At 37.2% G+C, this 25,370-nt stretch overlaps 2 protein-coding genes across 4 annotated transcripts in view; one reads left to right on the top strand and one right to left on the bottom strand.

The window, feature by feature from the left end:
- Positions 1-16,289, top strand: part of LOC124630278 (kelch-like ECH-associated protein 1B) — a 43,732-nt gene extending 27,443 nt beyond the window's left edge. For both annotated transcript variants that reach the window (XM_047164092.1, XM_047164091.1), the window contains exons 4-13: positions 1,794-1,958; positions 3,164-3,313; positions 5,175-5,291; positions 7,390-7,551; positions 10,148-10,339; positions 11,273-11,404; positions 12,093-12,172; positions 13,850-14,055; positions 14,775-14,951; positions 15,216-16,289. In XM_047164092.1, coding sequence (XP_047020048.1) covers positions 1,794-1,958; positions 3,164-3,313; positions 5,175-5,291; positions 7,390-7,551; positions 10,148-10,339; positions 11,273-11,404; positions 12,093-12,172; positions 13,850-14,055; positions 14,775-14,951; positions 15,216-15,502 — 1,668 coding nt within the window. In that variant the 3' untranslated portion in view covers positions 15,503-16,289. The remainder of the gene's footprint in view (positions 1-1,793; positions 1,959-3,163; positions 3,314-5,174; positions 5,292-7,389; positions 7,552-10,147; positions 10,340-11,272; positions 11,405-12,092; positions 12,173-13,849; positions 14,056-14,774; positions 14,952-15,215) is intronic.
- LOC124630277 lies at positions 16,279-24,913 on the bottom strand. 2 transcript variants are annotated; one of them, XM_047164089.1, is made up of 7 exons: positions 24,722-24,913; positions 24,480-24,551; positions 24,092-24,222; positions 23,655-23,828; positions 21,134-21,334; positions 20,300-21,048; positions 16,279-20,059 (listed from the first exon to the last, which is right to left on the bottom strand). In XM_047164089.1, the coding sequence occupies exons 1-7, from the start codon at positions 24,776-24,778 to the stop codon at positions 17,205-17,207; spliced, it is 4,239 nt and encodes a 1,412-aa protein (XP_047020045.1). In that variant the 5' UTR covers positions 24,779-24,913; the 3' UTR covers positions 16,279-17,204. The 2 variants fall into 2 exon arrangements, with proteins under 2 accessions (XP_047020045.1, XP_047020046.1); XM_047164090.1 differs by having other exon boundaries at positions 24,092-24,210.
- Between the last annotated feature and the right edge of the window lie 457 nt (positions 24,914-25,370).

Here is a 25,370-nt window from a genome sequence, read left to right as displayed (position 1 = left end):
GGGAAATACGCCAGGGGAGATACATTTTCGATAGAAATCTAAAATAGCCGTAAAAGTATTTCGCGTACGTCATTCACACACAAACATAACAATGTACACACTATTCATAGTAAATATTGAAGTATATGCTAGTATTTTAACAAAAAATTGCAATGTAAAACTTACCAGAGGAAAGACTGCATTCACATAATTCTTCTGCACCCAGCGAGTAGCGTGATCGAAATGGCCGACAATAAAGGCGGCGCAGTTGCTTATGCGCCGTTTGCTGCTAACTTCACGTTACACACTATGCATTCAAGGTCACAACTTCTTCAGACTAGGAGAGCAAAACTGATTTTTGAACGAAAACAAAAGACCAGGGGACGAGACACGAAACTCGGTGGACAAATTTCGGTGTTCATATTTTTTTTAAAGAATTGGAATAAAAGCACTTTTACTTGTAAGATACTATTACTAAGTTTACTGTACCTATAAAATTAAAGAGTTTAAAATAATTATTGAATTTTAATACATTCATAATTACTGATTTACAAATAAAGTCGGTTGGGGGACAGACCAGGGGAGAGACATTTTTCTTATATTAGAGCTTATTGTGACTTAATTACGTACATTTCTGCAATAAATTTGAGTGACCACATAGGAAACATTTAGTTTTAAGTGATAAATAGGTTATTTGTAAAGTTTATTGAAAAAAAATGTATTTTTTTGTTGTTGCCGTCGAAAGTACTTCTTAACTTAGAATGACCCACCTACATAAATACATGACATAATTAATTCACTAGCTGAATATTGTAATTAGTAACAGTTCATTTTATTTTAGTATATAACTACTTCAGCATTTGAAATATATTGATTTGCCTACTATGTTCACATAATTAATGCTGTAAGAACTATTAGTCATTCATTCACACGTGTTTGATTAGTAGGCAACTATCTACCTGTGAAAATGTTCGGTAAACAATGAGTTCTTATCATAGGCGAGCCTCTAAGCTCACTAAATATTGATAGGAGCTGTAGTCAACAGTTCTTCGAAGTATATTAAACATGCACGTTTGTACGATGACTTGTATATTTTGTTGTCATCGTCGACTCGATAAAGCGGTTAGTCCCCGTTATTTGTTGAATATTTTCAAATCGACCACAGAGCATCATTATTATTTTAAAACGATATCCGGTTAAAGGCTCTGTGAAAGTATGAGCAGTAGATATAACGGTGTACCTAGTTCAAAATGTCTGAGATCAACCAGTCATGATTCGTCAGAACTACTATTGTTCCTAACGATGACTCACTGATGGTAACTGAAGCACGGAGTCTGAGAGAACCAATGATATTAAATCTATAAATAGCACTTAAAGTATGAGAAGATATTTAACCGGAGATTTTCGGTCTGCCCAATCGGTATTTAATTCTAAATAAAACCTAAAATCGGAGAAGTTATTACACCTGATACCTACGGGGATTTTTGATCGATACTATACCTCATCGCTATTATCGCCCAACTTGCTTAGATGCTTTGTGATACATAAGGGCTTTGTCACACAACATTATTATGCAATTCCCTACTATACAACAAGAAGTCATCTACATACATTTCTTAACCTGATGCTACTGATTATGTTAGCTGCTATGAAGTGACTGCTTTTCTAATCCCCACAGTTCAGTTACCAAATAACACGATCCTTTGGGAAAGTTTGTCTGGTTTCTCATCCCTTCCAAAGAATTCGACCTTCAAGTGACCAAAGTTCTTTTATCCAATAAGCAATCGATAACAATACCTCGTTTTGTTCCTCAGGCCATGTTCACGAGCGGGCTGAAGGAATGCGAGATGTCGAGGGTGAGGCTACAAGGAGTTTGCCCCTCAGCCATCGCGTGGCTCGTGTATTTCCTCTACACCGGGAAGATTAGGATTACGGAGATCACCGTGTGTCAGTTACTGCCTGCCGCTACTATGTTCCAAGTAAGTCATACGTTGTGTTACTATTTGTTATTACCTTAGTACTAACTTGTCTTTAATTGATGGTTGTCTTCTCTTCTCTTCTGGTTAGGAGGTGACTATTTTGCACTTCTGGTCTTCTATACTGCCCTATGTTCGGCCATTACATGTATCATGTTAATCGATAGACAGTCTAGTTTCCTTTTGAATATGAAGATCATAGACAGTAGACCCGTCATTCAAACTGATTCGGAATAATTGTATTAAAAAAAATAGATTCTAATAGTGTTGCCAATAAACTAGTTTGAATATCTAAAATTATAAAAGGAAGGAAGAGAGACTGGTACTTACACATGGGGAAACCCCAAATATCTGTGAACGTAGCTATTTTATAAACAAGTTTTTGTCCAATACTACCGTGATGGTAATTGGTAGGACAATCGTAAACACGGCATTACTGAGTAACTTAAACATAATTTTGTTGAAAAGTTATTTTTCCTTTCTTTGTTGCAAAAGAATCTGAATTACAGAACAACGGAGTATTTCTGAATGTTATATAACGTCGCTCATCCAACAATCTGTGATTATATTTTCACCATTTTCATACGACGTAACAAGGTCTAACATTTATTGAACCGAAAATAGTTTTTTAAAGCAACGGACAATAGTTTTCTTGTCTGGCAATACCTGAAATAAAGTTCATAAGACCCATTTTGTTCTATTTGATGAATAACCTGCTAAATAGGCCTCTGGCCCTGAATTTCAGTAACATACTTTGATTCATTACTGCGTAGTTTTACCTCAGTTAAGTAATGACAATGTCTAATTAATCATTGCAATAAATGCTAAGTAACTGTGACTATAGTATTTGACTAAGAAAATCCCACATACGGTAAACGGTCTGATTTGGAATATTTTATCGCTTTTCTGACTAATAACATTACCGTAGCCATCTCTTTACCTTTGCTTTGTGTAACTTTAGTGTAACATAAATACCAAAATTAAGCATAGCTAGACCAGCTCGGCTATGAACTAGAGTTGGCTTTATTTTTTATTGCCACAAAAAACCTATCAAAGATGCCATTTGTAAATAAGAGATTATTCTATACTATTTTCTTAGGTTAGGTCTCAAGACGTTTCATTCCTTCAACATTCAAAAGCCCGTTCATAAAACCACATAGCTTGGTTAACTTTAGCAATCTACACTTATTTTAGCTATGTGCCGACAGATAACGAACGTGATCGACGCGTGCTGTGCCTTCCTGGAGCGTCAACTGGACCCGTCCAACGCCATTGGCATCGCCAACTTTGCTGAGCAGCATGGCTGCGTCGACCTTAAGAAGAAAGCTAACCAGTTCATTGAGAGGCATTTTACTCAGGTAAAGTTGTATGAATATGACTGTTGACTTCTACCTATTTCATTGTATGGTCGCCCATTTCTTATTCATTACATGTGATTCCGCTATCAGAGGTCTTGTTATGTTAGCTCAGCAATCTTCTACCTTTCACCAAACGAAGTTGATCTTCAATTGTCGGCTCTCGGATCGGAAGAAATTGTTTCATAATTTCATCAGCCTATTTAATGTTAGTCTACTAGGAACACACACTTCCACTTACTTATGCCTTATCTCCCGACTTCTTAAAACAAATATGTTAAACTAGCTTCCGCCAGCGGCTTCGCCCGCGTGGTGTGTTGATAAAAAGTAGCCTATGTGTTAATCCAGGGTATCACCTATGTACATACCAAATTTCAATCAAATCGGTCCAACCGTTTTTGCGTGATTGAATAACAAACATACATCCATACATCAAAGGGGGAGGCCTATGTTCAGCAGTGGACGTCCTATGGCTGAGATGATGATGATGATGATGATGATGATCCATACATTCTCACAAACTTTCACATTTATAATATAAGTAGGATAAATTCGTGAAAACTGAAACGAGACGATGATGAGGTAATCAAAAGTATTATTTAATTTTATGTCATTGCTAAACAATTTATTTCAATATGATAACGTGATAGTTAAGCGCCACTTCAATTTGAGAAACGTGAGATATAATGAATACTTCATGTAATCCCCCTATTAACATTTGAGAATACACCTTGGCATATTTTGATGGCGTCCTAACAGTGTCGACCATGATGGCTATTCTCTTGTAAGGAGACCAGCCAGCTGCGCATGACATATTATAGTGCACAAGCATTTGCGCAGACACAGGTGCACTCTCTATTCCTTCACTCTCACAGCCCGTCAGGACGGCAAATTTTATTTGAAAATGAAGGACTCGAATGCTTTTGTGAAAAGCTTCGAATGGCAACTCTTTAATTCGTTATCAAAATAAACCGCGTCATATATACAAGCTAACGGTAAAAATAAATCAATTTAGATATGTTAGTCATACCTACAAAGGTGATAACTGACAAGTTATTCCCTAATATTATCAGAAATAGTATTTACAATTTTCATGCTGGCCTCGCATGACGTGGGTGACAGCTGCAGCGTTGATACCTAAAGTAAACAATAAAACGTTAGCAACAACAAGCAAACGTGACTATTATAAAGAGTGTTGGGGATGAAGTATATCGTCATGACGCGCCAATTTTAAATGGATTGTACCTATTGATAAAGAAAATTGCGAAAACAACTGACGTTCGCCACTTGAGAGTCACGGGTATGGCCCGTGATTGCTGAAATTCATCATCATCATCACCTCGATATTTACAGTCTTCACCTACTGATATACTTATTTTATTGTTTTCATGTACCCATAAATCCGCTAGAATAATGTAATTCTATAAGTTTTGCGCACGGTTTCCCTTGTAACGCGCATTGTCATAGCGGACTCATAGCCTAACCTTATCATATTAGATTTTAATCTATCTGTTTTTGATTAGAATTTCGACCACTGGTCGATAGGCGTTAGGTATGCTTTATATGATTCATCGTAGAAATGTTTGCCTTATTTTTGGAAATCTTATGAATACATCTTTATGTACTTTTGCTATAGGAAATCTTAGATTTCAGACCACTATAAGCAAGCAATATAGGTATTAACCTATACTAATATTATTTTACACTTTTCCTCCCTTTTGTCTCCCAACTACGCACTTCTCTACTCCTGAATAAATAGTTCTTTGGAATATTCTTATGACTTGCACCTCAAAATATGATTTGCCATATTAATGGTATGCTTTACAAATTCTAGAAAGTACTTAAATGTCTCGTTTGTTCCCAGGTATGTCAAGAAGAAGAGTTCCTACAGCTGACGCCGCAGGAGTTAATATGTATGATCCGCAGAGACGAACTCAACGTCAGAGAAGAGAGGGAAGTCTATAATGCAGTACTCAGTTGGGTAAGTAACACCAATACTGAAATTGTAAACAATCAATTTGTTTATAACTCAATAACCACTAAGCTAAATTCTTCATCATCAGCCCTTAATCGTCCCACTGATGGGCACAGGTTTCCCCTCACACTGAAAAGATTGAGCGTTAAATTAACTTTCTAAAAGCTGAAACTGAAACTTCTATTGGTCATAAGTAGGTCAAATGTCGCGAGGAAACACATGGTGTTGTATGTTTTATTTCATTATGATCAGCGCATGATAAATGACCTTATCAGCGCATGATGAGATTTTTGCGGAAATCTAACAAAGTTCTAAGTTCTTAACACGTGGTGCGAAAATGTTGTACAAAATATCATACCTAGCCCATCATTACTTGACAACATTTAAAATTTATCAGAACATTGATAATATTGATATAATATGTATAACTACATTATGATGGTAATAATAAATTATGGTGTAACCACTATCATGATAAGTAAATTCCTCTACATCCGTTAATATCGCAAAGTAAATTGTCAATTCAGTTTGTTATCGCGTGTTCAGACGTTTTAATGTTTCATGGAATATTGAGTATTGGTGTTGAGAGACAGCGATTTGTGCCAATAACCCGAGGTCAGTTGCGTCGCCTCGCAATAACAGACTCTTCATCCCGTGATGAGCTAATAACGATAATAATCAACAAATTATGTTGGTGGTTTCTGATCATTTTCCCTATAAGATTGTAGAGCAACGACCGATCGGTCGACTGCCAAATGCAGCCCACTAATGGTGCGATTGCTGACTGACTATCTTATCGCAGTACATATCGTTGAACTCTGGTACGAAGTGACAATTTAGGTAAATAATACCATGACTTTCAATTTTGTTATCATTGAAAACAACGTTCGACTATAGTTTGATTTAAAGTCCACTTTAAAAACCAGCCACACATAATGGCTATTCAATTAAAATTTATAAAAAACAAAATGTTTGCTTGTAACCTAATGCCATAATTGTGAAATACCAATAACAAACTAATTGGGTGATTAAAATATATCGTAAAATGTACTAATTGATGGATAACAAAATCTGTGATCTAATAAGACAGGAAAAAACTCAGACATCTTATCTTCTCAGGATATCAGACCTTACCATTTTTTTCTATGAATTCAATATTTTCGCATCACGTAATAAAGGAATAATTAAGCTGGGGTGAGAGACACAGCGGTAATAACTTATCTTCTACCGTCGCGCCAATGTTTTTATAATTTCGATGACGTTTGTGGGAATTTTGCAATGTAATCTAAGTATCGCGCGAAAATTAAGACGTCATCTCGCAAACTTTTTTCCCGTCTGCGCATTAGTAGGCTAATCATTTATTTAAATAATACATAACATGGTCAAATATATTGGGTAGGTACATGTAAACAGTCGACGCGAACTGCGTCCTACTTGCGAATAATTCGTTCAGTCACATGTACTATGAAACGTAGGATTGTTAGCACGTTTTGTCCGTCCTAAAGGTATCTAACTCCTTACACAAATAGGTCGGCATTCACGAGAATCTATGTGATTATTATAATATTCAGTGAAGCCACACGCGTTGTTAGTTCAGTGCGATTAAGTCAATAAAGAAAATGAGAATCATGCTCTCATTGTTGTACGTATTATGCGATGACATTCACAATAACCTGTACAGTCATCTTATAACTAACGAGTAAATAATGTAGTCTGTAACGTTTTTACATTTACTGAATTATTCATTAATTCAGGTTATTGATTTTTATATGGGAAATGTAGATACATTTTCCAATACTTATTCATAGACTTATGTTAAGCTACATAGCCGTATGTTATGGCAGATGACACAACAACGCCTGAATGAGGCATTAGATCCTATTTGACAAATAAACGACTCAATCAAATTATACCTAATATGTAATATTTTCCTTATTTTTCCTTTAACACCAATTCTCAGCATTTCGTTGATTTCAATCAGCAGACTGAACAGCAAACATCCTGCTTACAAGATCCTATTCGCATTTAAATATTTGATCCCTAATTTAGCGTTCATTAGTAAGTTTAGCACAATTATACTGATAAATTAATATAATTTACACAGGTGAAGTATGATGAAGACAGAAGGCATCCCCGAATGGAACATATCTTACAAGCGGTGAGATGTCAGTATCTCACGCCAAGTTTCCTCAAAGAGCAGATGAGCACGTGCGCAGTACTGAAGAAAGTGCCTGCCTGTCGGGAATACCTCGCCAAAATATTTAAGGTAAATACTCTTTAATGGATTTAGGTTTAAGTATAATATTTTGACGTGACAACGTCTTATAAATCGATGGAGCCGGCTGCACGCACGAAAAAACATGACTCATGCGGCGTTACCTCGCTCTGAGGCGTTCCATCGCACAATCGGCCTACGCGTTCGGCAGCGTTCGACATCTGTCTCTCTCCCACTTGAGTGAGCGATGCGTCCGCGTAAACAGCTGCTATTCAATAATATATTTACCTATTTTCGTCAAGTATGAAGTGCAGTGAAAAGTGAATGTGGTGTAAATTGTTTATAGCAACGATAATTGCGACGATAAAGGTAATGATTCTTTCGATATTAAATATATGTTCAGTGATATATTGTCGAATATTCGTGCTTTCATAATTAAAATAAATAGCATCAGTCCGCTAGTGCAGCGATTGTAGGTTATGCTATAACAAAACTATAATAATAAGGTAATAGAACTATTTCACGATGAGTAAAAAATCAATTGCTTTACTATTCGATCGAAATAATTATGGAGCATAGCCAGTGTTGGGCAAAATGAAATCTAACTACTGATTACTAACTACAACTACATATTGTAGTTAGTAATCAAAACTGCAAATTACATTAAATAATCGTAAAAAGTAGTTAAAAAATTTAATTACTAACTACAAATTGCAGTTGTAATCACGATTACGAGATTACTTTTTATAACTACCTACACATTTTAAATAATCAATCGCGCGTTCATGTACTGACTTGTCGTTTGCTAGTTAAGTACAGTTACCGGCACGGAAGTCGAGCCCTGACTTTCACCTGCGCAGAAGTGATTTATTGGGTCCCTTTGGTGGTATGAAGGGAGCGCGGGGGCGGCGGTAAAGCGGTGATTGGCCCGCAGCGCATCGCGTCATAGCCGTCACTCGGGATTGGTTCTTAGCTGCGGTTGACGTACGTCAGGACGACGAAACACTTCGGGCCAATTTAATTGACACCAATTTTTATAAAATATATTTTTCTTTTGACGTGACAACGTCTTATAAATCGATGGAGCCGGCTGCACGCACGAAAAAACATGACTCATGCGGCGTTACCTCGCTCTGAGGAGTTCCGTTTAAGGCTTGAAGTGCAAGCGAGAGCACGCAACGAGCAACAAAGAGGCACGATCGGCCTCCGCGTTCGGCAACGTTCGACATCTGCCGATCAATTTCTTATGACGTTGTCACGTTCGACTATCGTCAGTAAACCGACTTTACAGACAACCGTTTTTTTCTATTATTTTTAAACGCTGTATCTGGTCACTATAATGTGTAGTCGAGTTTGGTAAATTCGATAAGAAATTGAATAATGAAACTTTCTCTAGTTAGTAGTATTGGTTGACTGTAAATGGTAGACAAACAGCTGTAAGTAAATATAAGTGAAAATATGAAGTAGGTAAATAAAATAAAGCTCGGTCCTAATTGTTATAAATTATTAATATTTAAGCAAGTACGTACACGAAGTTTTGTTCTCGAAACAGGCGGATAAAGATTTTATCAGTAGTAAATTCGCAGACATTTTATACATAGTCATCGCACATTTCGCAAAAGTTTTATCCATTATTGTGACACCTTCATATTTTAAAAAGTTACAATGTATAAAACAGTTGTAGGATACTGAACTTTATGAAAAGCATATAAGAGTGAAATTAAACCTGAATAAAAAATGAGTTGACCCTTAGTAACCCCGCCGCCAGTATAACCGACCTTCCTCACATGACATGCACTTATATGTCTCGCGACACTGCGTAAAACATTATACCTCAGTTTTTGTCCAAGGAACTTTATTATTTACTACCCAGTTCCCCATAATATGTCTGCTGAAAACAGCACGTGTAAAATATGTTCTTCGCATATGGCGCTTTAATACCTATAAGATTTTATCTCAAAACGTTATGTGAGAACTGGTTTTTCCCAGTTACTTATCAGGACTTCCATTAATTCGATTGTCTCTTCATAATCTTAAGTTATCCTCGATAAGACAAGAAAAATGTTGTGAAATTTCTTTTGACATCCGGTCAGGCTTCTATGGATACATTACCTACAACTCTTGTTAGACAGTGATAAGAAAAAGTTATTTTAAGTAAAAGTTATTAGTTTTCAAGTAGCCTTTCTCTATCTCAAAAATCCTGTCCCACAAAAGATCACAAACGACAAGTTTTGAATTTTAATTTAATTTGAACACAATGTAAAACATTCATTAAATAATTATGAAATTACAAATTGTTATAGTATTTCTTAAATTATGGTAGATACACGTTTGTCCTCGATCTCATCTGATGCGAAGCCATAATGTGGCCAAAAGTATAGCAAACTACTTGCCTATAAGTAATACACTCTGAAAGAAATACATCTCGAGGAAAGTACTTCCCGTACCCAGCTGAAATATAGCTTATGTCACCCGGAGATAACGTAGCTTCTCAACAGTGAAGAACTTTTAAAATCGGTTCAATAGTTTCAGAGCCCTTCGGGTACAAAAACAAATGTTTTACTTTATAATATACCTTTATTTAATGCCTTTAGCATAGATTCAAATTGCCGAAGCCCCGATTATTATGTTACTTTTCTTTGACCAGGATCTCACGCTACACAAGAAGCCGGTAGTAAAAGAGCGGCGACCGAACACCCCTCGCATCATATACGTCGCCGGCGGCTACTTCCGACACTCGATAGACTTGTTTGAAGCCTTCAACTTGGACGACAACTGTTGGACAACGCTGCCCAGGCTTACCGTGCCGCGGTCAGGGCTGGGCGCTGCGTTCTTAAAGGTCAGTTCTTTATAATTAATATGTTACTATTATTATTTTTTTAAGATTTGAACGCTGGCTTGTAATTTTCTCGCGTTTTTTTTTTTAGTTTTCGATCTAAGGGCTATTTCGATTAGACTTAAAGATGCGACTATGATTATGAGACCACAAATATAGCGTGTAATAAACGTGCTTCAACATATTACCACCTCCTCCAAAAAGAGTCAACTGACAAATTCAAAAGCGTAGTTTCCAGTTAGTCATGACATGTAACTTAAACTCAGTTTATTTATAATCCGAACAAAGTCATAGCCTAATTTTTGATTCACGATTACCAAAATGTGATATCGCAGTCATAGCTAGTATATTAATAAAATAAACAAGGCAAAGTGCGCGGCTTGTGGCGCTCGCACGTTCACCGAACTGCGCAAATATACGCGGTTTCACAAGTCACTATGACGACGGCGAAAATGCTACATTTTAACGTCATCGTTAATAATAATATGTAGGTATTAGCTGGTTTTATCAGTCTCACACGGCATTATATCATTTTGTATTTTACCTAATTTGTTTTTCAAATTGTAATTTGGAAACCTCTGGGAATGTGATGGGTAGCCTCAGAATCCGTTTATGGCTTTGAAATAGTTTAACACCCAGAAAAATCAAGTTTATTGCCACCACAAACAGTAGTACATTGTTAAAATTTCAACTTCCAACACTGTTTATCACACCAATACATATTATATATGTGGAAATTGATGATGGGTTTTTGTTGCTCTTTCACGCCAAAAACCGACTTTGAAGAAACTTCTCTGACATAGTGTTTTTTATCCGGGTGCAAGAAGTAATTTCCTCGGGACGCTGGTGAAACAGGTAGTGTCATATAACCTTTTATTTAAAAGGTAACTCATTCATAGATGTTCATATAATAATCATGTATTATTAATTTTACAGGGTCTATTCTATGCAGTCGGCGGTCGCAATACATCACCTGGTTCATCTTACGACAGCGATTGGGTAGACGTATACAACCCCGCCACCGAACACTGGAGACCATGCAGTCCTATGTCCACGCCCAGGCACAGGGTATGTCACCTCTTTGCTTGTCTATAGCTTACGTACCTACTGGCTGGATTATGTTCTTTTTGTTATTTGAATTGAAAATGGAATGTTCTTTTTTATGGCGGGAAATCAGATAAAAATAGTTTTGCATAATATTCTATGATGAATAAATGAATAATAGTAATATTGAATTAATGTGCTTAAAACTGCTCATGTTAAAATGACGCAGCATAAAAGTTAGAAATAGAATAAGAAAACTGTTATAAACACTATCTCGGTCGTATTAAAATTTCTAGGCGAAATTACCCGGAAACGGTAATAGCAATCTTTGATCAAAGTACAATCATTTTGAACTTCGGAAGTAGCCTTTGCCCAGCAGAAATGAGTCATAATATTGTATCTTGAACTAGATCTATTAGGCCTTATCAAGAATAACTTTAAAACATTTTGCTTGTGAAAGATGAAGCGACAAAAAAATGCCCAGTTCACTGTGACCAATATCAAATTTTACACGGGTATTTTAACTATAAAATCCACGTGTAAAACAGTTAATACATAAAACCATTGCTTTATAGATAAAAGTATTGCCATGTCATCGCGAATTGCCATAACTTATTTACCGAAAATTTTATCTGTCATTTTATGGTCAATCTGTCATTCAATGTGACCCTTCGTTACATTATGTAATAATAATAATATTATATTTTTCCAGGTAGGAGTTGCTGTAATGGATGGACTATTGTACGCTGTTGGCGGTAGTGCAGGATCTGAATACCACAAATCTGTAGAATGGTAAGCATAGTTTCTATAAAACTTAATAGCGACTCGCAACTTACTTTCGAGCACAAATTCGACTTCATGGCCCAATGACCTTTTTTTTTAACGTCGCTAAAACTCATCAAATGACCCCTCCCGCTGTGGGTTAGCAGCGGTGAGGGAGTGTCAGACAGTACCAGGGCCGCGGTAACTCTTTCGAACAATCCCGCAGCCCATGGCCCAATCGCCTTAGAATGGTTTCTGCACAGTCTCACCAGGAGTTCCAAGCCGCCACATAAAGTTTATAAGAACTGTATTAGCTTCTTCGGTAGTTAGGACATGCAATTTCTAGGCCAAGGTTCACCGACAAACGTCAGTTTTCTCAAAACAACTGTAAAGTATGTATTTTCAAGTTCAAGTAACAGTTGTTTTAAGAAAAACCGGACGTTTATGTTATCGGTAAACTTACCTAAGTGGCCTAGTTGACCTAAGTGCCAATGAAACTGATCTCGGTCAACATTGGGTTCTAGTGAGTGATCGCACCGCTATGTGTGCGATATTACAATTTCCGTTCAAACAAATGCAGGCGATAACAATGAGAAGACAAAACTCAACTTTATCTGATGTTTATTAAAGATATAGCGTTTTTCCCTCGGACAAAGAAATGATAACAACGTTTGTTCATTCACTTTCCGCTCTGCAATTAAATATAATATATACCTACATAGGTAAATGTTGTGAGCAATAAACCAAAATACAGGTAAAGTTTGCTCGCAAAGTTACACCAGTAAGCATGACTCGAATATTGACTTCCAAGGAAAATTACCAACAAAATAGGTTTTAGCTTTTTTGCAACGTGTACATTACGTGCGCGAATGTACGTATACCTAAACAGATGTGCTTCTATACTCAAATAACTTAGAGCGAGTTTAACCAAAACTGTGCCTTAAGTGTTACATGTTCAGGAATAGATTAGATTGGAAATGTGTATGAGGACTTATTCGCGCGGGCGGCAAAGTCACGAGGCCTTTTTGTAGTTTCTATGGTTGATACAATCTTGATACTTGAATAAGTATTTTAAGTTTCCAATATTCTATCTATCTGTCTGTTGATTTGCTTATTAGGGATAGAATTTTGTCACCGGCCCCATACATCATCATCAGCCTTTTTATCGTCCCACTGCTGCGCATAGGTCTCATAGTCTAGGTTTATTCGAGATGTTTTTCTTCACCTTTAATCAGTCATTCGTGCCTACTAAAAAAGTACATACAAACTAGGCAAAGTTGTATTGGTACTTGCCTGACCCAGAATCGATCTCACACTGATTCTTGAGAGGTTGGTGCTTTACCCACCCTGCTACCACAACTTCTAACTCCATACAAGTAGCGTCAAATTCCTATATCTCGTAAGCAAATCAAGAGATAATTAGAATATTATGTAAACTAACAATTAAAATCTTGTTAGGCTAGTAACTCAACCTCTACTCATCATCATCTCCCGAGCCTTTTCCCAACTTCTGAGTACCAGTGCTTTACAAGGAGCGACAGCCTATCTGGTCTCCTCAACCCAGTTACTTGGTCAACCCAATACCCCTTGGTTATACCTACTGGTGTCAGACTTACTGACTTCTGACTACTCAACCTCTACTATTGAACACTTCTTCATACATTATAGCAATAAACATATTTTAAATCAATTTCCCTCTCCCCACAGTTACGACCCCGAGCGTGACACGTGGACGTCGGTAGCGTCAATGGGCTGCGCTCGGCTGGGCGTCGGCGTGGCCGTGGTCAACCGACTGCTGTACGCGGTGGGAGGCTTCGACGGCGCCAGACGAATCGCGTCCGTGGAGTGCTACCATCCAGAGAACAATTGCTGGAATGAGGTCGCGCCTATGAATATTGCTAGGAGTGGGGCTGGTAAGATTGTATTTATTTACATATATTTATGTACTTGCTGTTTCCAGCGTCCCGTGGAAACTTCTTCCCGGAACTTATTAAATAAAAAAAACTCTAATCAAAGTATATGACCAGAGGTAACTATATCCCCGTTCTGGGGTCTCGTTCTGGTCATATACTATATTATCAATTACCAGGTCTTACATAATTTTTATACTAAAATGATTGGCCTGTTTTGGCATTTCAAATATCAGCCTTTAATATCTGTTTAAATATTTCGTAAATAAATAAGACATTTTTCATTAGTCATTTATTTTTAGACCTTATCACGCAGTAGTGTATTTTATGATAACTATCTGTAAATAAATATCGTATGACTTTTCAGAAAAGTTTTTAATTTTATAATCACTTATTAAACATTAAAGTTCAAATCATGCTGAAAGAGCAGTGGCCGAAATATTTATTTTCTTCATAAAACCCATTAGTCGCGGAAATTAATTGCGTTTTAGTTTCTAATCCTAAAATCGGTTGAAAAAGTAGTAGATATTATAGTTGGAACGGTCCTATTTATTATATCAAGGGATGTTTCCTGTTCCCGTCAAATCCATAGACAATTAGTAAGTTTTGCCGTAGACTAAAAATTACACTATGATGATATGATTGCTTGACTCCTAAAAACATCACATTCTACATTTGCCAATATTCGTAATAAACTAAGGCATTTATTTCCTTTGTTATAGGTGTAGCAGCAATGAACCAATACATCTACGTAGTCGGCGGGTACGACGGTTCGCAACAACTCGCCTCTGTGGAACGCTATGATACGGAACGTGATGTGTGGGAGCTGGTGGCGCCCGTACACATCGCGCGATCCGCCCTCTCCCTCACTGTGCTCGATAACAAGTTATATGCATTAGGTTAGTATTGTTTTGGTGAATGTATGGGTTTTGAGGCATAAGAGGGGCCTAAATATGACATTACCTTTACTGTTTTGCAATATTTGTTAAATACATGACAATCAACCTAGAATCAACATAACATGTACCTAACCAAAAACCAAAAGTAACGAATCAACCTACAACAGATTTTAGACTCGCAATTAAATAACAACACCCAAAAACATCCCCAGTTTCTCATATTGAAGGGTTTCATTTTTCTAATGACGTCATTATTTCCAACAGGTGGTTACGACGGCACGTCGTTCCTAGACATAGTAGAAGTGTACGACCCTTCGACGAACACTTGGAGCAGCGGCACGGCGCTGACGTCGGTGCGGTCGGGGCACGCGTCGGCGGTGTGCTACCAGCACGTGGCGCCGCCCTCCGAGCCCAGCGAGGCGCTGCCCACCGTCATCAAGAAGCGCGCCCGCCGCCCGTCGCCCGCGCCGCAGGCCGCGCCCGACATCCCCACCGCCAACAGCATCATCGGCACGCTGTGCAACCCGCGCACCCCCAGCGACTACCTGTAGGCGCCGCCGCCGCCGCACCACGACGCCTGCCCGCGGCCACGTCGCGCGACTCTAAGGACGTACACTCTCCGTAATCTCAAATTGATATCCGGCTACAATTATCACATCAATCGGGCTCTCAGAGCAACATACTATTTATTAAATCAAATTGAAACAAACATGTTTTTCGAATTAACGGAGTTCAACGCGCCGTTATCGAAAATATGTTTGCACCGGCCGATATCAAAATTGAGCGACCATCAAAGTCACGGTCGAGCACATGAGTGTCATCTTTTACAATCGGTTATCACCGATCGATTTTGAGTTCCGAGTTATCAGATAGCAGACCCAAATAATATAAGGAATATTATTTGTTGTAATGAATAAAGGTAATCTTCCAATGTTAGTAACAGGAAGAATTATACACCAAGTTAAATATCTAACAAAATTTTGGGTTTTACTACTGACTTGTTGAAATCGACGATCTTATATAATTTTAAAACTTTGGCGTAGGATAATATTAATGTTGTGTTACATCTCCGGACACTTAAGAATTATCAATTTGCGAATCAATAAAACAATCAAATATTTTAATTTGAAAAGACTTCCTGGTTACTGTAAATAGTTTTAAGTTGATATGGAAATTAAATGTATCTTTAAATTAATTAATTATAATTATGTACAAATTCCTATAAGCTTAGGTGTTAATCTTTCTTTCCATTGTATCATATAGATAGAAACTATTGAAAATGTAAATATAATTTACTGTAATTCATAAGGAAAAATAAAGACTGTTATGGGAATATAACAAGTATTTTTATTTGCTTCAATACTGCTCGTCTAGCGCTATGTTCATGATCGTAGCTTGTTATGACACTGAATAAACTATGCTATGAACTGAATATAACAAAAGCCAGTTTGTATTCTTTTATAAACTACACAACAATAGAACACTAGCGTCACTCTGACATGTTTATACTATAATCAAATAAGTACATATTTACTTTTCCTGAAACTACATATGTATTTACATGAGAGCTTTTCCTTAAAATATATTTAATCACAATTCACATCTGGATAATCAAAACGAATAAAAACTAACAACCGAAATAATTTCACGCAATCAATCATGTCTGAATCAAAATAATCCAAGAAAAAGGATACACCAACAGTGTCTAAATTAATGACGTGAGTTCATTTTAGACACTGTACCATTGGGGGAACCCACTGGCTCCAGGTGCAAAAAAAAGAAAAAAAATCAAAAATCAATGAATATTTATGTGAAGTCACAGAAAGTGTAACTAACGTGACTCACTTGATTTTCCACAAATCACGGAACTTGCGTTATCTATTTAGATACGGTCATGTCTGCCGGAACAACAAATCGCTTCTATTAAAAATCATACTTTTATCCAACACTCTAAAAGAATTGTCATGTTTAATACAAAAATAAGTCGTACACTAAAATAGACAAGGATCCCATCTAGAGAGTAAAGTAACTAGCCTATTTACATAAATAGAGAAATTATTGACCTTATCTCAAATACGGTGGTAACTTAAATACAATTTAAATGAAATACTACGTTTCTGCCGGCCGCTGCACACATCCAGTACGGATACAAGACATACGGAACCTCGGATACCAGTCACACGGAATCTTCCTACTCAGCTCCACTTTCCACACTTCACAGATTACAAGCCTGATACAGTCAGTCAGCGGCTGCTAAGTGGCTGGCCGTTTTGCAAGTTTTCTGCGCCTTTTCACAAAGATTCTCACGTCAGGTGCGTCTTGACTTTCGAAAGTATTCGCGCAATTTTCTTTGACTCCTTGTTCTACAGGTTTATTAGAGTCACAAACTATAATTGATTTCATAACACCCGCTTCTATTGGGTTTGATATCGGAAAATCTTTGTGTGGTGTAGACGTAGCTAAAGCTTTCAGTGAGTCAAGTCTTTTAAATTCCTTTAAAGCTGGAACCTGACTAATATCTGCAGCAGTTTGTTCTTCATTGCCTACCACATCTGTGATAGGGGTCACTGTGAGTTCTCTATTATCAAACTCTATTTCAGGCTGCTTCCCTGTTGAAATTACAACAGTTTTAACAATGTCAGGCGGTTCGTTAGAATCAGTCCCAGGGTTCATATTTTCATAGAGAACAGGCGATGGAAGTTCATGGGGTTCTATATTAATAGACACCAATAAACTTTCATTAACTCCTTTCTTTTTGGGGGCCTTTTTCCCTCCTATTTGTTCAAACCCTTCTTTTTCTTTCATGTTAGAATTTTCTGGAACATCTGTAGGTTTATCGTCATGGGTTACGGCTGTTGCTTCTTCCGTCATTTCTATGGCATTTACTTTATGAACAATGGCAGGAAAGTCTTTGTCTTCTTGTGGCGTAGCATCAATAATTCGGTCTATTTTTATGTCTACTGCATCCTGCGCGTCTTCTGAAATAGGTACATACATAGGTATTCCTAAATCCTCTGGAGTCATCAAACTGCTACTATCTCCGAAAAGCGCAGAAAATGTCTCCTTTGTTTCTCTAGGTTTACCTTCCTTTTCTTTTTTGTTTTTTACCTTCTTTTCTGAAAATTGAATGACATCTATACTTTCTATCAGATCTTTGGGAATCTCCACGGATTGAGATTTTTTCCTTTTACCCTTCTGTTTTTTTGTACAGTCAGCTTCTTTACTTTTTGCTTTTTCAGCATCAGTCAAATCAAAACTCGGAGATCTTTTAGATGAACCTTTTGCCGTTTTACGAACAGAATCTTCACCTCTAGCTTCCTTGGTGTTAAGTTTACTCTTATGCTTCCTAGCGCTGTCAGCATGTTTATATTTTACTTCTTCTGAATCATTAAATTCAACAGTTTCTAAGCTCGGAGACGTTTGGGACGAATCTTTTGCCGTTTTGTGATCAGAATCATTAACTCTAACTTCCTTGGTATTAAGTTCACTCCTATGCTTCCTAGCGCTATCAACATCTTTATTTTTTTCTATTGCGGCATCATTCAATTCAATAGTTTCTAAGCTCGGAGACGTTTGAGACGAATCTTTTGCCGTTTTACGGACAGAATCGTCAGCTCTAACTTCCTTGGTATTAAGTTTACCCCTGTGCTTTCTACCGCTGTCAGTATCTTTATTTTTTACTTCTCTGATAACATTCGATTCAACAGTTTCTAAACTAGAAGATGTTTGAGATGAATCTTTTGCTGCTTTATGAATAGAATCATCACCTCTAGCTTCCTTGGTATTAAGTTTAATTCTATGCTTCCTAGCGCAGTCAGCATCCTTAATTTTGACATTATCAACAAAGTCAAAACTCAGAGACGTTTTAGATATATCTTTATCTACTTTAAGAACAGATTCATCACATTTAACTTCCTTGGTATTATGTTTACTCTTCGGCTTCCTAGTACAGTCATCTTCTATATTTCTGAGTTCTTCATCAGCAACAAATTGTTTAGATGAATCTTTATCTACTTTATGAACAGAATCATCACGTTTAACTTCCTTAGTATTAAGTTTACTCTTAGACTTCCTAGTAGAGTCAGCATCTTTATTTTTGATTACCTTGACAGCATTGTATGGATTAGATGGATCTTTTTCTATTTTATGAACAGAATCCTCACATCTTACTTCCTTTGGGTTAAGTTTAGTCTTATGTCTTCCAGGAGAGCTAGCTTCCTCATTTCTGAATTCCCCAACACTGTGCAATTCAAATGGGTCAATGTCCGAAGAAGTTTTGGATGAATCTTTATCTATTCTTTGAACAGAAACCTCACATGTAACATCCATGGCAGTTAGCTGTGCTGTGGATTTTTTAGGATTGTTTTCTGAAACTGTGTGGCGGTTAATATCAAAGTGATCGCTATTGTCGTCGCTTAGTTCTAAATCATCTGCAACAATAGCTAGATTAGCTTTTCGCTTTTGAATTCCGACTTTATCTTCTATTGTGCCGCAATCTTCATTCATATGACGTCGATCATCACGCCAATCTCTAGGTTCCTGGCTATGTACTAATTCTTTTCGACCGCGAGTCTCAGTTTCAACTTTATTATGAATATTCGCAATATGAGGTTCAGTAAAGCCTAATTCAATATGATGAAAATCCATTTGGCTTCGAGCGTTTATTTTATCTTGCCCGACTTTAGGAATCCGATATTTGTTTATATGTTGAGAATCTTTTAAATGAGCATCTGTTCCCTGTCTTGAATTAAAATCTGTTTCTTCTAGCCTTACTGCAACATCTATACTACCTTGGAAATTTTCGTTACAGCTATCATTAGAACTATAGGGAACTGATTCCGCTGCTGAATGTGCATCGGCATTTGGACTATCGATGTCCATGTAAATTTGTTTAACAATGTCATCTCTATATTCAGAAGGTTGCTGCATTAAAGCATAAGGGACTTCAACTGGAGTCATATTCCACTTAACTTTGTCAATTGGTATGAGATCAATATCTCTGCCCACTGTGGTAGATATTGTCTCCTTTCCATGTTCTTGCTTCAAAATATATTTACTGTCTGTCAGTCGGGGATCTTGTATGGGTGTAGTAGTAGCAGTCTTTATTTCTGCAAAAGTGAATGATTAACTTGTAGAACTTACTCAACTTATATTTTTTAAATAAATAATAACAAATAAGCATTTCAACATTAAATTTAATATAAAGGCTTTTGGATTGACAAGTAGCTGCTATAACACTATAGTTGTTATTAGCTGTTTCAGTTGCACAGACATGATGCCTTGATGACCTTATTGTATATGGTAGTTTGATGGTCTGGTCTATAAATGGAGTCTTCAGTAAATATTACCTATTGGTTCGGTTGAAGCTGCGTCGGCGTGCTCTAAATCTGGTGACTGACAGGAGTAACGATGCGTTTCATATTCATGTGGCGAAAATTCAGGGTTGCGGTAGCCTTCCGAGGACTCTTTCTCATTGTGATATCTAGTCCTGTCTTCCCTGGAGTGTGCATCAGGATTGCCAAATGATTCCCTTCTCAGTCTTTTACTTTGTGGCTCATCATGATCCATAGATAATTTACTTTTAGAAGAGTACTTGTCTTCATGGCGGTACATATATTTATCATAATCATGGCCATGTCTGGAGTCAGACGAGGGCCGGGGCTCCGGATAGCGACGTGAGTGACGACTGTAAGGTTCAGGTGGCGGACTTTCAAGTGATCTTGCTTGATATCTCCCGCGTTCTTGTCTCCGATAGTCATCTTGATGTTCTCTGTAACTCCTCTTCATTCCTCTGTCAGGGCTATATTGCTTCCTTGGTTTCAATTCATACTTATCTCGGGCCCTATATGAACTGCTTGCCATATTTCTACCAGATCTCACTCTATCCCTCGAATCCCTCGAAGAGTATTCATGGTAATTATTACCTCTGTCTTCAAAACTGGATGTTTCTGAAGTTTTATTGCTATGTCTATCTAGAGAATGTTTATTAATGTATCTCTTATCAAACTTATCCAGTGGTGGATAATCAGGTCTTGTATCTTTGGCTTGATAGTTTTGTTTGTTTTCTTCGTCCGAACTAAAGTAGTCAACCGGCATGCTAGAATTAAAATATTGATGATTAATGTTACTGACATGTGAATGAAGTATTAAAGAAATAAAGAAAAAATGCCAAGCAAACATACCTGCATGCAGCAGGTGTAGACTTCCTTCTATCCCGGATGCTGCTTGCCTGCATTTTAGGTATTTCATTGAATTCAGTCTTTTTATGTACCACATTAGTGTTCCTACCAGTGCATACATCTCTTGCACCTGCACTTTCAAACTTATTCCTATTATGAGTATCAGTAATCAGGTCCTTTGTGTCTCTAGGAGTCGGTTCAAATCTGAAACAGCAAAGACTGGTTAATGCACATTGTATATTAAAAATATAATGTAATACATTTCAAAAATTCATAGTATTTGAAGATACATGTATGATTTGCTGTATAGATAGTTCAACTCAGATTTGCGCGCGGCCCTATGTGTGCATCGGCTTATAAATATACAACTTTCATTCGTGTGACAGTGACGTCGTCCGAGCATGACGTGTTCTTATCGCTTTTTGTTATGGGTACAGTCGTTTACGAAAATGTCTAGTTCTTCACGGAGAAAATGTTTAAGGAGTCAGGTAGCGTTCCAAAAAATGAAACAACATTCAGAGCTTTTTATTATTACATTTTACAGTTTTTCATTATTTTCTCATACGTTTTTTCAAATTGACATTGACAGTATCTAAGAAATAAATGAGGTGAAATATCTAAGATGAATTAAATACTCCTTACATATTTTCTAGCTCGGGGTACGCGGACAATAAATAAAAGTGTTGACTAAGAATGTAAAAAAACGTATAATCTAGTATAATAATGTAAACAAAATGTGTGGGGAATTTTAAAAAAATATATTGCTTCGCATAGTGTCGACCAAAATAAGACGGAAATAATGAAACTCATAAATGAACGTTTAAGTCAAATTGATGAAGGGATTTTGGGTAATACTTGTCGATATGTACAAAAGAAAAAAATAAGAATACCTACTATAGAAATTTTGACATGGAGTCAAAATTTATAATTGACCTTGGTGAGAGTAGCGAATCCGAAAATTCATCATTTGATTTTTCAAGTAGCGATTCAGAATCATTATAAATAAATAAACATTAAATTACGTAATAACCGTTTTTCTTTAAACAGCCGTATACAACCCCTAAATAACTGTATTTGTACCCGACTGTACCTCTTGTCACGCACACAAAGTCACTGCATATGTACAAGGGTTACCCACACATAAGGCCGCGCGCAAGACTGAGTTGAACTTACTATAATACAATAAGCTTATTCAACAAAAACATGCATGCCTAGAAATCATATAACCTTAAAATGCAATCTCTACAAGTTCAGCATTGAAATCTGATTCTAGTCTGTTTTTTACTATAAATGCTTTATGGTATCTTTTACATACCTACATAAAAAAGATACTTAATGGAATTCATTAAAAATATATATATTTAAGATCATCATCCTCCTGCCCTTATCCCAATTTCATTTGGGGTCGGCGCAGCATGTTTTCTTCTTCCATACTCCTCTATCTCCCGTCATCTCACAAGTAACATTCTTTCTTACCATATCTACTTTCACACAATCCATCCATCGTTTTTTTGGTCTTCCTCTTCCACTATATCCGTCCACGTTCATACTCATCACCTTCCTCACAACATGACTCTCATTCCTCCGCATCACATGCCCATACCACGACAGCCGGTTTCCACGCAGTTTTTCTGATACCGGCGCCACTTTCAAACTTCCTCTTATATACTCATTCCTCACTCTATCCATTCGCGTAACTCCACACATACCTCTTAACATTCTCATCTCTGCCGCATGCAATTGTCTTTCATTCGTCGCTTTTGTGGGCCAGCACTCTGATCCATACAAGACAGCAGGTCTGACCATACTCTTGTAAATTTTCCCCTTAAGTTTAAGGGGAATACGAGGGTCACAAGTTGTTCCCGTTACCTGCCGCCATTTCATCCATCCTGCGTTAATTCTGTGCGTAACTGTCCGATCTATTTCGCCATCGCCCTGAATAAGCGAACCGAGGTACCGGAAATCGGAGCAGACTGGAAGAAGTGCGTTATCAAGCGCTATGGCTTCAGGACTGGAGAGGCCGCCGAAATCGCAGAACATGTATTCGGTCTTGGTTCTGCTGATTTTTAAGCCAACATTCTCCAGTCTCTGTTGCCAACTCCCCAATCTGCTCTGGATCTCAGGTCCGTCTTCACTAACCAGGACGATGTCGTCGGCAAACAGCATGCACCAGGGTGCCTCCTCCTGTATGTCCGCCGTCAAGGCGTCCATAATAAGCAGGAAGAGGTAAGGACTTAAAGCAGACCCTTGGTGCAGGCCCACAGCCACACTGAACTGGTCAGTATTGCCGGCCGACGATCGGACATACGTACAGGACTGCCTGTACATCGCACGAACTAACTCCACATACTTCCCAGGCACACCTTTCTCTTTCATGGCCCACCACAACACTTCCCGAGGCACCCTATCATACGCTTTCTCAAGGTCAATGAACACCATGTGCTGATGAATTTAAGAAAATGCTAAGATGAATTGCAAAAATAAATAAAAAAAGTTGTATAAATTAACAAAAAAATGTTCTTACCTTTCAGTCCTAGTAATTTTCTGCTTGACATCACATTCCTTATTATTTGTTTCTTTCCTATTATCAGGAAAATTTGGTTTCTCATTGTATCTCTGGTTATTTGGTACACCTTTGTTGAAATGTCTTCTTATAGTTTGCCCTTTCTTTAAAGCTTCTAATACCATTGTGTCTTTTCTAAAATAAAGATTCTTTGTGTTATGATATGTTATGTAAAAAAAATATGTATGCTACTATAAAAATATTTTATACATAACCAGTGGCCCTACATATATAAATGAAGAACCGCTCAACTGAGTTTGAGCTAATTTTACATACACCATCTACTAACTAAATAGTCTATAAACTACAAACAAAGCCTAAAAATTTGGTTTGGGTTGCAAAATTGTAATTAAAAGTGACATTTTTTTTTTTATAAATATATAGAAATGAATACTAACTCCAAATTAAGTTGTGTAATCCTTTGGTTCTTCCTCTCAATCTCTGACCGAGCAGTTTTCAACAATGAAGAGTAGTTGTTCTCCAGTTTCTTGAACTCCATCTCCAAGGTGTCATAGTCCTGTAATATTTGCTACAATATCAATGTGCTATCCATTCATGTGTTGTTTTCTTACTTTGCCATAATGCGAGGGATATTCAATATAGTAATGATATCACACAGAAGCAACAGCTGAACTTCAATATCGTTAGTTATTAAGCTGGTGGCAGGCATAGCAAATTGAGTGAGTACAGTAAATGTTTAGTTGATATGAATGTTTAGTTCAACTTAAAAATCCCCACTGAACCAAAATCCCATGACTGTAAAAGTAGCATTGATGAGACACTTACTCTTTGAAGCTTTTGCATGGCTGCAGCATGTTCCTCAAGCTTCACTTTCAATTCTTTGTTTTCATTACGCAGCTGAAAAAAGTATAAGTAAAATAATGCAATTTTGTGCAATTTTATGTTTAACTGAGAGTAAACAAGATACATTAGGAAATAATTGTATTATTATGAGACAATAATCAAGTAACCAGGTGCAAAATCTAAAAAAATATATGACAGGAAATTTTGGCGCTAAACCACAGTACCTCATGAACAGCGTTTACGTCTTCGTAATTGCTCAAATCGTCATAAATGCCCTCCATTGCGAAGTACCATGTAGTTAGAAATGTGCTGTAAGAATAACAGGTAGTTTTTAACAAGATACGAAAACAATTAACTGATTTAAAAGCTATTCCGTTTCGCTCGTCAAGTGCCTCGATCTCCGTCTCCGCTCGTTTGACAATGACACTTGACAGTATGACAGTGACAGACACAAACGATTCGTGAAGTGACTATATAACATTGTCGATTTTTTAAATAGAGACGTATCCAATCGACTAAATATGCATTTCGCGTGATAAAAATTGTTGCTAGCGCGGCATCAGGCACATCCAATCCTTCGTACCGCAGATAAAGTTTGTGATTCTAAAAAAATTTTATTGATCTCTAATTAATAACCATCAATTAACTTTAAAAATATAATAAAAACTATGTATTTTAGTTTCCTGATTTTCCCGTGATCGAAAAGGTATTGTTTCAAGATGGCGCCGATAGCGCGCATCATTTTAGTTCCACTTGTCCCCACGGTCACAAAGAGCGCTATTGGTCTCACGTTTGGCAACTTTAGCTTCTTACCTCTCCCCTCAACCCTTCCTACCCTCCCCTTGCCCCTTGGCCATGTCGGATGAAATGAAA

The sequence above is a fragment of the Helicoverpa zea genome, chromosome 5 (assembly GCF_022581195.2).
Source record: "Helicoverpa zea isolate HzStark_Cry1AcR chromosome 5, ilHelZeax1.1, whole genome shotgun sequence".
Classification (NCBI taxonomy): domain Eukaryota; kingdom Metazoa; phylum Arthropoda; class Insecta; order Lepidoptera; family Noctuidae; genus Helicoverpa; species Helicoverpa zea.
This window is presented reverse-complemented; position numbering and strand designations above follow the sequence as displayed.

What these genes read in the sequence shown, in the direction of transcription:
- LOC124630277 (XM_047164089.1), bottom strand. Translation starts at nt 24,778, where the DNA reads ATGGAGGGCATTTATGACGATTTGAGCAATTACGAAGACGTAAACGCT. An exon ending in AAAATTACTAGGACTGAAAG is followed by an intron (nt 21,335 to 23,654) that starts GTAAGAACATTT and finishes TTGCTGTTTCAG; the next exon opens with ATTTGAACCGACTCCTAGAG. An exon ending in AGCTTCAACCGAACCAATAG is followed by an intron (nt 20,060 to 20,299) that starts GTAATATTTACT and finishes TCACTTTTGCAG; the next exon opens with AAATAAAGACTGCTACTACT.